Source organism: Amblyomma mixtum, chromosome 3 (genome assembly GCF_055824585.1).
Source record: "Amblyomma mixtum isolate Tamu chromosome 3, ASM5582458v1, whole genome shotgun sequence".
NCBI lineage: Eukaryota > Metazoa > Arthropoda > Arachnida > Ixodida > Ixodidae > Amblyomma > Amblyomma mixtum.
The window spans coordinates 269,268,362-269,283,421 of NC_143014.1; the positions used below are offsets into that span (position 1 = coordinate 269,268,362).

General features: G+C 44.5%; 1 protein-coding gene across 2 annotated transcripts; it reads right to left on the minus strand.

Annotated features, from left to right (window-relative positions):
* Positions 1–1,561: 1,561 nt before the first annotated feature.
* Positions 1,562–13,624, minus strand: LOC149354708 (uncharacterized). Of its 2 annotated transcripts, XM_089583491.1 has the most exons (8): positions 12,972–13,624; positions 9,253–11,581; positions 9,128–9,169; positions 6,931–7,017; positions 4,993–5,240; positions 2,723–2,882; positions 2,593–2,625; positions 1,562–2,170 (listed from the first exon to the last, which is right to left on the minus strand). In XM_089583491.1, the coding sequence occupies exons 2-8, from the start codon at positions 9,359–9,361 to the stop codon at positions 1,755–1,757; spliced, it is 1,095 nt and encodes a 364-aa protein (XP_089439617.1). In that variant the 5' UTR covers positions 9,362–11,581; positions 12,972–13,624; the 3' UTR covers positions 1,562–1,754. The 2 variants fall into 2 exon arrangements, with proteins under 2 accessions (XP_089439617.1, XP_089439618.1); XM_089583492.1 differs by lacking the exon at positions 2,593–2,625 and having other exon boundaries at positions 1,568–2,170; positions 12,972–13,623.
* Positions 13,625–15,060: the final 1,436 nt, after the last annotated feature.

Below are 15,060 nucleotides of genomic sequence, written 5' to 3' on the forward strand. Positions count from 1 at the left end.
TGCGTGATTTACTTTCCTCAAAATCAATTTTAATTTTCATTTGAAAGGAAAATCACCCGATGCTGCGCGGTCAATCTGAGTACACGGCAATGAACCCGACGTGGTTCATACATAAGTCCTATGCTACGGCGTCCCTAATACTTGTCCCTTCGGGATGTTAAATGCCACCAACCAAACCAGTACTTATAAAACATGCCCACAGGAAAGCTAATCAGAATCATTCAATTGATTACCAGCACATTATCTGTGTCTGCACGTATTCCGTAGATGTGAAATAGTGGCTGCCATTTTTAAGGTTTAAAAAGGTGTATCGTCACGGTTCATACTATCGAAGACGCATGGACGCATATTTTCAACTACGTGAGGTCGTTCGTGAGTCTCCTTTTTTCAAAATTTGCACTCTTGTGATACCTTTCAGCAAGTGTAGAAACCGCGTGGACAGAAAAAAAGGAAACCTGCCGATTTTTGCGCCTTCTTTTCCATGACGAGAATCGTTTGCGAGAAAGCGGCTGTCCTTTATTTCCTGCCCGATCCCTCGAAGAGAGCGAAAACACGAGCGGACACCCGGTCGCCCTGCGGAAGAGGGGGCTTCAGAGCAAGGCCGTTGAGTCTCAGGATTTCTCTTCTATCTCCTGAAGTGAAGAATCCTTAGTCGCTAGCTCTCCCGCCTCCAGCGGCTTCCTGTCGAGGGCCCCGTCGTTCTCCCTGCTGCTCACGAGTGCGGACACGTCGCCGCATCGGACACGTCGGCGCACAGCATCAGCATTTCTCTGCGATTTGTCGCAATGAAAAATAAATTGCAATGAAGAGAATAACTTCAGACCACCAGTGAACTGAAATATTTTTCAATGCTTTAGAGAGCATAAAATTTTGTTCTTAAAGACACTGAGTAGTAGTAGCGGCAAGTGTGACCCTTGCATCAAAGCACAATGGGCAGGATAACTTGAGGATGAGTATCCAAATTAAATGAGGACATTGCAGAGGTGGCTGAGCTAATTTTTTGAATCGCACACAAAGGGGTGGTGACCGCCCACACATTCGAAGCTTCTCCATGTTCAACTCATGGGCAGCCACTTAAGACTCTTTAGTAAGGTGTTCATTTATGCCATCGACGTGTTGTCTAGGCGGCGTAGTTTATGGTTACAAGTTCTGTGTCTGCATAGGGAAAAGGTAAAAATCTGCAGGGTTCAGTGCATAATTTCCCAAGCAGCACACCAACAATGGACCGACGCTGGCATAATGCTGGTCAAAACCGGCTCGAAAGTCGTACCGACGTCGGCATTGGGGCAAAAAGTTACTTTTTCCAACCTTGGCCTGATGTTCGGACCAACACTGAACCGACATTCATGCCACTATCAGACCACTGTTCAGCCGCTCTACCAACACTGAACCGACATTCATGCCACTCTCAGACCACTGTTCAGCCGCTCTACCAACACTGAACCGACATTCATGCCACTATCAGACCACTGTTCAGCCGCTCTACCAACACTGAACCGACATTCATGCCACTCTCAGACCACTGTTCAGCCGCTCTACCAACACTGAACCGACATTCACGCCGCTATTGTACCCACTTTCAGCCGCTCTACCAACACTGAACCGACATTCATGCCGCTATTGTACCCACTTTCAGCTGCTCTACCAACACCGGCTTGACATACCACAATTAGGCCACTGTTCAGCCTTTCTGCTAACGCTTGCCCGAAGTTTATGCCATTGCATTTCCAGTTCAGCGAATATTCACATTCCAGTTAATGTTCGCATTGGGAAAGCCATGGGTTTTGGCATTGCAAAGCTGCAATCATCTCTTCTATACACATGCACAACAAAATGAGGCAACGAAAGAATCCAACTGAGAAACAATTTATTAAATAATTAGGCACCGTGGCTGGGGACGCGCAGGAGGCGGGACCTTGGGAAGGAGCCAGGGCCGCGCGGGAGGAGGATTTCTGGGAGGTGGGGGCCGCTTGGGGAAGAGAGGGCACTGTGCTGGGGGCTGAAGCACAGGGGCTCGCATTGGTTGCCAGGCCGGCAGCGGTACTTGGCAGAAACGCTTCGGCAAAACGCCTTTTGCGTCCGCCGCCACGGTCCACCGAACCTGGCAACCTCTTCCTAATAAACCCCTGCGCTTCCACCACATCCGCCCCCGTCTTCTCACAGATGGCATCTGCATAAGATAAGCGTTCATTTTAGGCCAGCAGAAAAAGTTTGCTCGTTAACAGAAATCAAGATTATTTCAGCAACAGAGAAAACAGAAAAGGCCACAAGTACATGTTAACTCAAAGTGCGTGCCAAAATGAAAGGACTACAGTATCCAAATACAACTTGAGGAGAAAATCCACCTGAAAGCTCTTCTAACCAACTGTATAAAGCTGCTGCGACATCACGGTCGACCACTTTGCACTACTAACATATGGGAGCACAAATGGCTGGCAGATACAAGGCACGACTACGATCCATGACAAGAGATGGATGTGACTGATGGGAGGGCTTTCTTTGAAAGGCATCTGCTGACTCATATATCTTCAGATGCACATGGAAGAAAACTGCAGATGACTACCCCCATAAAAACAGTAACAAAATATTCACCTGTAATGAAAAAGAAAACTGGTAAAGTATCAACTGAAAAGAAGAAAAGAAAACAAAGTGCAGCAGAACCTGATGCATGTTCTTCCACTCATCTTTTAAAATTCATTTAAAAGCTACTGCAACAACATACCTGTTGCCACCTTGCAAAACTTCAGGGCAATAAATGACCACTTGCCCTTGCGGCCATGGAGGCTGTACATCCTCTGTACAGCCACCCCCATGATGGCGGTCATTATGTTGGAGCCCACCTCCCTCAGGCCCTTGCCCCCCAGGCGGACCAGCTGCTTTCGCTGAAAAGAAACACCACAGGTGCACAAGCTATTAGGCACAAACATCAATTATAATTTCATTTAGTTTAGCAGAATCGAATAGCTAAGACAATTGTGTGACTACCTGTCAACAGCCCATGCGAGTACCTACAATCATAATGCATAATTTCTGTATGATACAATAGCTTGACTAGTTGCTACCAGCAGAAAGCACCACCACCAATATGGACATTCTTTTTTTTCCCAGTTTACTAAGAGCAGGGAAACTTTAGCGATTAAGCAAAGGTGGCCAACTCCTACCCATTATGCTTTGCATCTTGGACATTATTATATTATAACTATAATGCTTTTTGCAGATATCTATGTGCTGGATGTGTTTTCTCTGCACAGCCGTTACGCTAAAATTGATTTGGTTTGTAGAACTTAAAGTTCCAAAGTGACTCAGGCTATGATGAGGGACACCATAGTGGAGGGCTCCGGAAGTTTCGACCACGTGGGGTCTTTAACATGCGCCACTGACATCACACTGCACACGGGCGCCTTGCTTTTCGCCTCCATGGAAAACTGGCCATCACGGCTGGGTTTGAACCTGAGTCTTTGGGTTCAGCAGTCGAGTGCCCTAACCACTGAGCCACCATGGCGGGGCTCACTACCCTGAAATTGAGCAGACTTAATGCTATACAAAGGGCGCTTATTTAAATCCCCAAGCACCTGAGTAAAGCTGCGTGCTTAGCAACCACATTTAATTAAACGATGTTGCTTGTTTTTGGCAGCAGATTAAGTAATGAAATGTGCATAATGTGAGCAAAAGACAGGGAAGAGGTGGGTTAAAGCTGCCCCATTATTTGGGAAACCTAGCCGAAATTAAAGACGCGCTGAGAGAGGACCAACTTCCAGCTGTGTTCACAGCAGTTCATGCAACAGTATATTAACCGAAAGCTCAGCTTCCTGTAAAACAGACCTTACAACATCCTTAATGTTAGCTACAAAGTCCACTGCTGAACTAAATTAAAACAGCACAACAATAAATGACAAATGTAAGGAAAATGAGGGGCTCGTTATGAGACACATACGAAGAAAGGCAGCCACAGGCAACAAAAGCATAGGGGATTTTTTTTTGCTGTTGATCGATGTAAAACAATAATGTAATCACAGAAATATTTGACTGAGAAAAAAAATTTGTTGGAACCAAGTCTGTTATGCAACGACCGGCCACCGGCAGAGCTCTGGAAAACTACATCGAATGACATTGAGTGACACCATCTGAGAGCAACTGCCCCAAAAAAGCCTGTGACTGCACCGCCAAATACCAAGCTACTACAAGATGTGACAGGTGCAATGCTTCGCACAGAACCAGCATCAGTAGCTTGGTTTGCTGTTTAGCGCTCCTTCTCGCCTAAACGCTCTGATGCGACAGCAGTCTCGCAGGTGGCATTTTCTTTGCATTGCGTGGCTGAAACATGATGTGACAACTGGCACTTGCCGTAAGCAATATTGCGAGCGCCACATGTTCAGCACTGCTACTGAGCCCAACAAATTGATAGGAGCCAAAGAGCAGATAAAGAGGGTCCCCTAACAGCTGTCCCAACACGTGATGCAGTTTTTGCAAGCTCTGCTACCGGCTGGGCATTGCGTACCACTTTTGCTTCCAACAGTAAATCTCAGCACACAAGGAATCGACAGGGCGTTCCAGTGAACACTCTCAAAAATTCCTAAAGAAGCGCAAGTTCGATATGGGAAAACAAATTTTTTTTTTTGGAGGAACGATCTCTCAGCAGTGGTGGACATAATTTACTGCATAACTGTGCGTGTGTACCTGCAAATATTTCTTCTATTTTGAACTCCCTATTCTTAGGAATTCCTGAAAATGTTCACTGAAACAGCCAGTGTGTATATCAGCAAGCAACTTTCATGAACAAGACATTTACATTAACAAAACACACTGTGACAGCACACTCCAGCACAACAGTAGGAATTATATCTATGAAGAGCATGTTATTCACAGAGCACGGCATGCAAATACTCTTGGAGCTCAAGATTTCTTCACAAACCTCGGAATTACATTATTCATGCAATTCGTTAGCAGGCATTCATTTTTTCCAGACACGAATTATCAGAAACATTAAATCACCAGTCCAGCAGCCACGCTGTCGTCCTGGACGGCAGCTTCCACAGTGTCCAACTCCTCGGGGGAGAATGCGGGCAGTGCAAGGGTGGGAGGCGGTGGCGAGGGGGACACTGGCCGAGTCCTCTGCTCCAGCTGCCGGTCCGACCGCAGCAGCACGTGATCCTCCAGCCTTTGTAACCGCTGCATTAAGTCGCGATGCTGCTGTCGGACCTCCAGCACCAGGCACATCAGCTTCAGCAGGGTAGCTGAAACTGAAGCAATCAACAATTTCAGTGAGAGCAGGGTTAACCTGGGCGCAATAATATCATTTGCGCACTGAGGTACAATAAAGAACAGTATGAGGCTAACAGTAGGCAGCAACACACTCTGTACTATGCTCCTAAACTTCCCCCAGTTTTTATCCTCCAGGACACTTCTAATTCATGTTCTATTCCTTGCTAGCCTAATTTAAATGCCATAAATGTCACCATGCACTGACAAACACCTAGGTGAAATGGAGCTGCTCTATGTGTGATAGCTAGCACAGAACCTGCAGCCTTGTTGTGTAAAGGACTTCTCAGTCTATGAGCTTCGCCAATTTTTACATTGCTTCATGGGCATTTCCACTGCTATTGCACCATGGCAAGCAGTTAGTCGCAAATGGATTCTTCCAGTGTCATGAGAAGCATGTGCTAATAGAAGCGAGAAAGCAGAGCAGGCCTGTGCCCTTAATATAGCATTGCACCATTTGGAAAGTATTGCTCACGGCAAAACCCACATTGGCCAAAATGCTGGAGGTAGACATCTGTTCTAACTGCAAGTGCTGGCAGGGATCAATGCATTAAAACTGCAACAAAGATAGCCCTTATGGAATTATAGCCCTTAGCTGAAAAGCGAAATGCAACAAAGAGGTGGACCAAATGTTTCTTGCTAGGCACAGGAGGTCCCAAACTGTTGAGAAATAAAACAAGGTCACATTTATCTCTTACCACGCATCCATTTTGCTGCAGGCAAGACAAGACTAGGAGCCAGCTGATGTGCTCCACAAGGCAGTTAGGCTGTTCAGTTCTTTCCTAAGCAAGAGGTCCTCCTTCAGAGCATGCCATTATTGGCTGCTTATCTTCTTCAGCACCCTTTATGGGAGCTTTGTGATAGCGCAATTAATTTTTTTTCAGCACATTTCGCTGCATCCAAGGCACTGCATTGACTTCCAACCAGTAAACTTTTAAAATACTTTGAAAGACAATGAAAAATTACAATATGGGCCTTGCTGACCAACTGCGACCAAGCGACCAAATTATGCTGGTAAGGAAACAAATGCACAGAACATGGGACTACTGTGTAGAGTGCAATTCGTAGGAGTGGCTTCCTGGTGGTGATGTAGGCCGAGAGAGGCAACAGAAATGCCAGGATCCAAAAGAACCCAACAAAAGCACAACATACAGCTCTTGGGAAGGGCACACAACCACTCCACTATGAATCACAAGAGGAGAAAGCAATGGAAGTACTAGGTTGTAAATTCCAGTACCACTTCAGTTCAATACAATCGTTTTTGAGAAATACATGTGATGATTTTTAGAGTGACCCCTTTTAAAGCACATAGTTTGAAACTAGAAATGTGCTCCTAGCACCGTTTCAAGAGCCACTGAGGAGAACTCCGTGCAAATATCTTCCTGAATAAGTATATTCTCTAGGTCTTTCTGGGGCCTGTTGACTGCTGCTCGGCAGCAGCAGGTACAATGAGAAATTTAAAATTTGCTCTGTTTTTCTTTAAGGCAAAGAAGATCTAGCTTCTATATTTTGTTGTGTCACTTGATACTAGACAAAATAGGAGTGTAATTAAAAGAAAGGAACACAGTGAAAAGACGGGACAAGCAGCATTTGTTCTGTCCTCTCACTGTGTCCCCATGTTTGGCTTGCATTTCTCTTTTTGCACAAAAGTAAACAAAGTGAAAATCTCACCATCAACAGTCCCAGCTGTCGACCCCTCCAGCTTGCTGGGTGGCGCACTGTTTTCGTTCACGCTCTCCCCAGCGTGATTCAGTGGGGCTGGAGATGAACATGCGTCATTGATGGCAATCCAGGAAGTACAGAACACACTACTGTGTACAACCACAATGTCACATTTCTATCCTAATTGAATGCAGAAATGCTACTTCAGGATATTTTTGGAGAAGGGACAGAACAGTTGCATGGCCAGGCTGTTTTTCATACAGGTGATCTTTTTAAAACACAATAGACACAAAATTACGAAGTTCAGAAACAAATTCCTGGTTATATAGAGATGCCCCCCAGGCAATAGTAACACTTCCTTTGGCCGAAAAGATATTTTAATTTGGTTTCAATCACAGGCTGTACAAAGACTTCATAATTCAAAACCCATCAAAACCGACACCTCCATGACCAATAGTTGACGGGACAAACAATGTCACATCATGCAGATACCTATGACACATAAAAGAACGTTGTGATCCGACTGCAGCGGCGCGTTTCGATGGAGGCGAAACGCAAGAGGTGCCCGTGTGCTGTGCGATGTCAGTGCACGTTAAAGATCCCCAGTCGGCTGAAATTATCCCAGGGCGCTACGGCACCTCCTTCTTCCTTTCTTCTCACACTCCCTCCTTTATCCCTTCTCTTATGAATGTCCACCGAAATGTGAGAGAATTACTGCACCACTTTCTTTCCTGAAAAATCAGTTTTCAATTTTTTAAATAGGTGTCTATAGTACTTCAATAATTACATTTCTCATGCACCAGCATGGTGCATTGGTACCGTATTTTCCGGTGTATAAGACGCGGCTTTTTTCAAAAATCTTGCTGGTGCGTCCTATACAAGGGTGCGTCTTATATGCGAATTTTTCGTTTTTTTTTTTTAGAGAGTTCAGAAATTACTCAGGTTCATGTTCAAGCCTTTTTTACCGAAAAAATATCACTAGCAATGAAGCGGTTGTAACACGGTTAATACTTCAATACGGGGACCACCGTGCGCAACTTTTTTTAGGTGAACTTTATCATGAAACGACGGGGATGACGACTTCCGGGATCACAAACACACCACCGTTTCGGAGGCCCCAAGCAAAAGTAATGTGAAATGCCAAAAGATGACGACAATCACGCTTCTCGCCATTGTCAAGACAAGCCAGGACAAGCCGGCGTTCTTTTTTCAGCCACCCTTTGCCACTTTGTTTGCTCCATGTACGTAGTGCGAAGAGAATATTTCAGTCGCGTTGCCACCAGAAATGGGTGAACTTTTTGATAGCGCATCCGAAGGTGAAGACTTCCAAGGTTTTAAGTAGAAATAAAATGTTCTTATGGACATTTGGGAGAGTTTTTTTTGTTTTTCTTTCTTTTTTTCCAAAACGTGGGCAGGAATGGCGTGAGTGTTGCCTTTTTCGACCACTTAGCGTTGCTTAAGAATTTCTCACAAGTACGGTGAATTTCGTGATGGTCGCGCAAGCGTGTTTAATTGATCCTCACTAGCCCAACTGGGAAAACTGGGGTGCGTCTTATATAGCAACTTTTTCAATTACAGCCTGCATATATGGCGGGTGCGTCTTATACACTGGAAAATACGGTACATTTAAGGACACAAAAGAAACTGTCATGGCGAAACCAAACACAGAGAGCAGAATATATGTCATGTGAATAGAAACCTGTTCGCAGTACTGTTAACGTGGGTAAGAGAGTTTGCCACGAAATGGTTACTGGCAGAATCACTGCTGATCTGAGAGCATGGCAAATGTAAAAAGCTGATGCCAAGTCTGAGCACGTTCCATTTCTCTGCAAGTGCAATTAGCTACGGTGGAGTTTTTTTCCCAGATTTTGCAAGCATACTACCATAAATCCCCAATCAAAACTAACACAATGTCGACCTTACATTAAATAGAAATGAGAAATGGTGTTTTAGTTTTAAGGCGGTTAACATCCAAAGGCGACTCAGGCTATGAGGGACGCCGTAGTGAAGGGCTCCGGAAATTTCGACCACCTGGGGTTCTTCAACGTGCACTGACATCGCACAGCACACGGGCCTCTAGAATTTCGCCTCCATCAAAATTCGACCGCCTTGGCCGGGATCGTACCCGCGTCTTTCGGGTCAGCAGCCGAGCGCCGTAACCACTGAGCCACCGCGGCGGCTTAACAAATGAGAATTCATGTCTTACGTGGTGACGGCAGCTGTACAACATCGTTGTGGCCCTCATTTCCTAAAAAAGAATTGCACATGAACGTCTTGTTGAGTATGCAAAATAATTTCTCATCAATAAAGAAATATGAAAATTTCAATTACCAGAAACTGCCGAGCTTTCTAGGGCTGAAGTGAACTCGTAGCGCCGCACCTTTTTTTCGGCGCTCTTGTAGGATCCTGCAAACATTCTCAATATCTCGACAAAAACCATGTCATCTCCAAGCAACAGTACGGATTTCAAAAAAACAAAACAACTGAGGCCGCCTTACTGGAAATCAAAGAAAAGCTAATTGAAAACATAGAAAATAAACTGCTAACAGTTGGCATATTCCTTGATATGAGGAAAGCGTTTGACTCGGTTAACCATAAGATATTGCTTGAAAAAATGCATTGTTATGGAATACGCGGTGTTCCTTTAACCTTATTTGCTAGCTACCTTGACAACCGATCTCAAACAACTATCATTAACGGTATTTCATCTGGGATCGGTCAGATTGTGTCTGGTGCGCCAAAGGGCTCCGTTCTAGGACCAACGTTGTTCTTATTATATATTAATGATATCGTCAACCTTCATCCAGCAGACAACATTATAATCTATGCAGACGATACTAACGTATTTTTTTCAGGACAAGATAGTAATATTTTGCAAGCAGCCTCCAATAGTTGGTTATCCCAATTGTCTGTTTGGTTAAAATCAAATAGGTTAGAACTTAATGTCAGGAAAACAAAGTACATACTGTTTAGAGCCAAAAATAAGGAAGTTCCGAACAACTTCCAAATTCACTTCGAGCAAGCTCCTATAACTCGTTTCAGCTCTACAATGTTCCTTGGAGTCATTTTTGAAGAACATTTACTCTGGACAGATCGTGTAAACTACGTTTGCACTAAAATGGCTCGCTCTGTTGGTATCCTAAATAAATTTCGCACAATACTGCCTCGAAAATTCAAACTACAAATTTATTTCTCTCTAGTCTTTTCGCATGTACAATATTGTTTGTTGATCTGGGGAACGACTACCTCAACCAATTTTGTGAAAGTACTCACTTTACAAAAAAGAGCTGTACGAGCGATTGATAACTTACATTACAGTGAGAGCACGGGTCCTTCCTTCCTCAACCATAGACTGCTAACCATCACGGCCGCTTACCACAAGAAGCTTGCTGTTTATATCAGAAACCTTATGAAAGGAAACTGGCAGACTTTCGAGAGCACATATTTAATTCCCCAAACAGCATACAGTCTTAGGCACCCTCAATACCATGCACCAAAATCTCGTACAAACTATGGGTTCCAAAAACTAACTCACATAATTCCTCATAATTAAACACGTATCCATACTTAACAGAATTGTCGCTACAAAATATGTCCGAGGGCTGCTTTGCTGACTTGATGCCCGTTCAGCTGCCTGTATAGCAACTCAGGCCAACAGACTATCAGTTTGAAAGCCTGTGAAACACTCATGTGGCAGAGGCATTGTTTTATTTACAATTAAAAGTGTGATTCTGGTTTCTAGGATTTAACAGCTTTAAGCTATGAAGAATGACGTAGCGGAAGACTCCAGATTAATTTAGACCACATGGGGTTGTTTAACATGCACTGATATTACAGAGCACAAGCGCATTCTGCACTGCTCCATTTCACCACAGACAGGATGTAACCTGGGCCCTCGGCTCAGCAGCATGGACCACTCAGCTACTGCGACAGGCTAACAATTCAAACTGAACTAAATGTAAACAGCTGGATGAGTTGGTTCTGAATTTGCATTATGAAACACTGTCTCAGTGCACAACAAAAATGGATGAGGAAAGAGCACACAACGCAAAGCATCAATTGATGTCTGGCATTTGTATTGTGTGCTCTTTCCTTGTCTGTGCTTTTTGTGTGCCAAAAAATGTTTCATAATGCAAAAAAAAAATTACCATACTAAACCTTTCTGTACTAAATATTATTAAGCATACTGAGTGCAGCACTAATTCTGGGAACTACAGGTCTTCAAAAACAAGGCACTAATGAGTTTCAGATGTAGTTCATCAGCTTACAAGTGCAATAGCTAACAGTTCATTCTGCTCCTCTTTTTGACAGCTGGCTAAGCGGTGGCTATCAACATGACTTCTTAGTCGTAATTTAGCCATGCAGAGGTGCAGACTCACAGAATCTAGCAAAGAGGCCTTTACAATCGCTGATGAAGCTACCATCAATATGTCTACAATCAGACTACTTATGGCAAGTGGTAACGACGACCACTGGGCAACGCATCCACTCCCCTCCGAGAGCTGGCTCGGCCTCAGCTTTTGCGAGCCGCGTCACCTCCGAGCTCCTGGCCACAGGCCAGTAGCACTCTTCTTTTGTCTCTGTGAGCCATCCGACAGGAATGACTGCAAGGCAGTCGTCCTCAAGAGGAAACTTCACCACAGCGAATGGTTTTGACATGCTGCACAGAGGAAACACAACAAAAGATTAATGGGCAAACAAGGATTTTTACCAGACACTCTCTGTGCCATTCTCTACTGGCACTTGCCTGTTTGGGTGCCGAAAACTTCACACTACCATGACAACTGACAGGTACTCTTACAACCATCTCGTTCTACTTCGCAACGCACTTCTGAACTTTCATGAGTTGAGAGTTACAAGTGTCACGAGCGCCTGCAATTTGGGACTTATTTAAACAATATTTCTGTGCCTGCTGTCATGTGAAACAAATAACAGCCAGCAATAGTGGCGTGCAACTTCACTGCATTGAACATCAAACTGAGTGCAGTCTACCAGGAGCATAGTGATGAAAAAAGAAACCAGTAAAACGCAAGATTGACCAAATGAAGAAGAGAGAAAACAAGCGCGTTCAATTAGCGAGCTCGAAACTAGCACTCGCTATATGTAGAGTCACACTGATCTAGACTTTGTAATACAAGGCTCTGAGTAGCGGGAAGGGACACACATAAATAAAAAGTACTCTCAATTTTTTTTCTGTAACCGATCACTGGCAGGAGCAGCATTACTTCTGGCAGTACAGAAGAATTGTGTTCATTCATCCTGTTCTTGTCACATTTCTCTCATCGCATGGAGACTCGCAACGCAACAATGTCAACACTGCCATGGAAGCATTTGTCAATCAAGCACAAGGCATGCAGGCTGCGACTCTATGACGTCTGACATGCATGCCTGAACCAAGCGATTAGCCTCACAAAAGCAAAAATTGGCGATGAAAAACACTCAACTGCATCGCACGTGGCAACTGGTTGGTCATGGGGGGCGCCGCAGAGAACGGCTCCGGAAATTTCGACCACCTGGGGTTCTTTAGAGTGCACCGATATCGCGCACAGTACACGGGCCTCTAGAATTTCGCCTCCATCGAAATTCGACCGCCGCAGCCGGGATCGAACCCGCGTATTTCGAGTCAGCAGCCGAGCGCCGTAACCACGTGACGACTGTCATTGCGATCATGATCATAATATCTATACACGTACATAAATGTACGATGTGCCGAGAAACAAACCCTCTCAGAAGCAATGCGCCAACAAGATTTGCCGGGATAGTGCGTTCACCCTGATGAAGGAACACACAAACACACACGACATTTAGAAGCGCTTCCCTTCGTGTACGTGTGTGTTACTTCATATTACCCCAACCCTTACACGCAGTTACACCTTGCAATGCGCCGCTGAGTTAATCAAAAGACAACTGCTGACAGATGCCTACAGACAAGTTAGATAAAGGGGCGACACACGAGGCGTGCTCATTGTCCTCACTCTTCACAAGTTCACAAGTAAATATTAGCTGACAACTAACATGAAAGGGAAAAAAAGGACAGAATGTATACTTACGCAAGCAGTGCCTCCTGGTTCCCCTCGGTGACTCACGCGTGCCGCCACCAAACTTCAAAAAGCTTGAAGAAATAAAAATTCACAAGAGCGCTTTGCTGCCAAACGTCCAAACGAAATGACCACAAGCTATGGATTGGGATTGGCTTGGAACGTACGTGGGAGCGAGAGCGGATGCCTACGTTTATGCGTAAAGCGGTGTTTAGTTTCGAAAAATTTCTTTGAAGCTTAGTGTTGACAACACCGCCAAGAATAATTTTTATCAATTTTTTTACACTTCAATTTATTAATGAGCAAAAGATCTTATTTTACGCGACAGCTAAGATGAAATGGCATGGCTACTTTTGACTACTTTCAGCTCAAGTTTTGGCTCCTTTTAAAATGTTCCCAACGGCAACCCTGCCCGCGAGTCATGCCGCGAGTGCTCGCGCTTGTTTTTCTTTTGTGGTGTGGAGGTGTTGGTCGTACTGCCTGTCTGCTGTCCCTTTGTGCGGCTGTTGCGGTCCTCGTCTTTCACCGCAAAGCTTCTGCATTTCGCCATGAATGCAAAGCAACGCAAGTACCGTATCGTTGAAAAAGAATACCGTGAGATCTTGCAAGATCTCGGTATTTCACAACGGCCGGTCGCATCTACGTCTTCAAGCTTGGATCAAGGCGGCAGGAAACGATCGCACTCCGAAACATCAGTCGACGTATGCACCCCCCAACTCTTGCTACCGTCCGAAGCAACCACGCGACGCAGAAGCGAAGTGCGCGCTGAAGACGCGTGATTGAAATCTATGACCGTAATCAATATGAAGACGATTAACCGATAGCGATTAATACGTCCCTATCGAAAAATCTCGTATATATGTGTCATATGTGTCTGGTTCATACGAGATTATGGAATATCTCGTATGATTATGGAATATCTCGTATGTGTCATATGACACATATGACACATATGTGTCATATGTGTCTGGTTTGCAATTTTTGGGAAAGGAAAGGGAAGGGCTGGGGTGGAATTATAAGGCAATTAACAATAAAATAGCTTCCATTGAAGTTAGTAAACTAAAGAAAGTAAAAAAAAAATTCGGACGCGAAAAAAAAAAGTACGCGCCGTTCCGGATTCGAACCACCGACCTAGAGATCCACAGCTCACTACACTACCCACTACACCACTGCTGGCATGGCAAAAACTGCTTTACATTTCGATGACAAGACTTATGCTATGCTTCCCACTATAGAATTCGACGGTTAGGTGCGAGGACAAATGTTTATTTTTAAGGTATAAGGAGCTGAACTACAGCCGATTGCACTTCCACTGATTTTGTGGATCTTGATGTGCTCTGTGATAAGCACTGAAAGATCTGATATTTGTATGTATTTTAATTTTCACAGCGCCTGCACCATTGATCGTAGTACTCTCATTGCGCACATATTGTTAACTACAGTCGGAGCTCTTGCATGAAAATACCTGGCGTTATTAGCTCAACTAAGCCCAGAAGGCAACATTTGCCTTCTGGCTGAACGTTTGTCCAAGCACATTGGAAACGCCTAACGTCATACTGTTTGGATAGGCGCGGTTTACAACAGGAGGGCACAAGCAGAGAATCAAGGAGAAAAATATTTGAAACAGGCCAAGAGTTTTTTTTATTCGTTGGTTGGGCACTTGTTAATCGCTTGTTCATCCCTTCTTTTCCGCGTGTTTCAAACAGCAAGGCCCACTCTATGAGAGGCACTCATCAGCGGCTATGTGTTTCGCTCGAGATTGATGTAAGCTGATACGGTGCATATCGGAGCTCTTGTGTACGCACGAGTGTCGCGTGTCAGTTAAGGTATGCCACATATGTAATCCATACAAGTCACCTTTCCGTAGCGCGTGAACTACTATATATGCAGCAGATGTGTTCATCTGTGACATTTGTGACGCGTATGAGCTCGTAAGCAGCCTATACGCGTTCATACGAGACACATTAATTTGTGACACACATGAACTCGTATGAAGTATATGTGCTGATACGAGGCGCATTTGTCGACACATGGCTCATATGGTGCCCATATGAGTCAAACGAAGCACATATGAACTCGTATGAAGCCTATATGTGTTCAT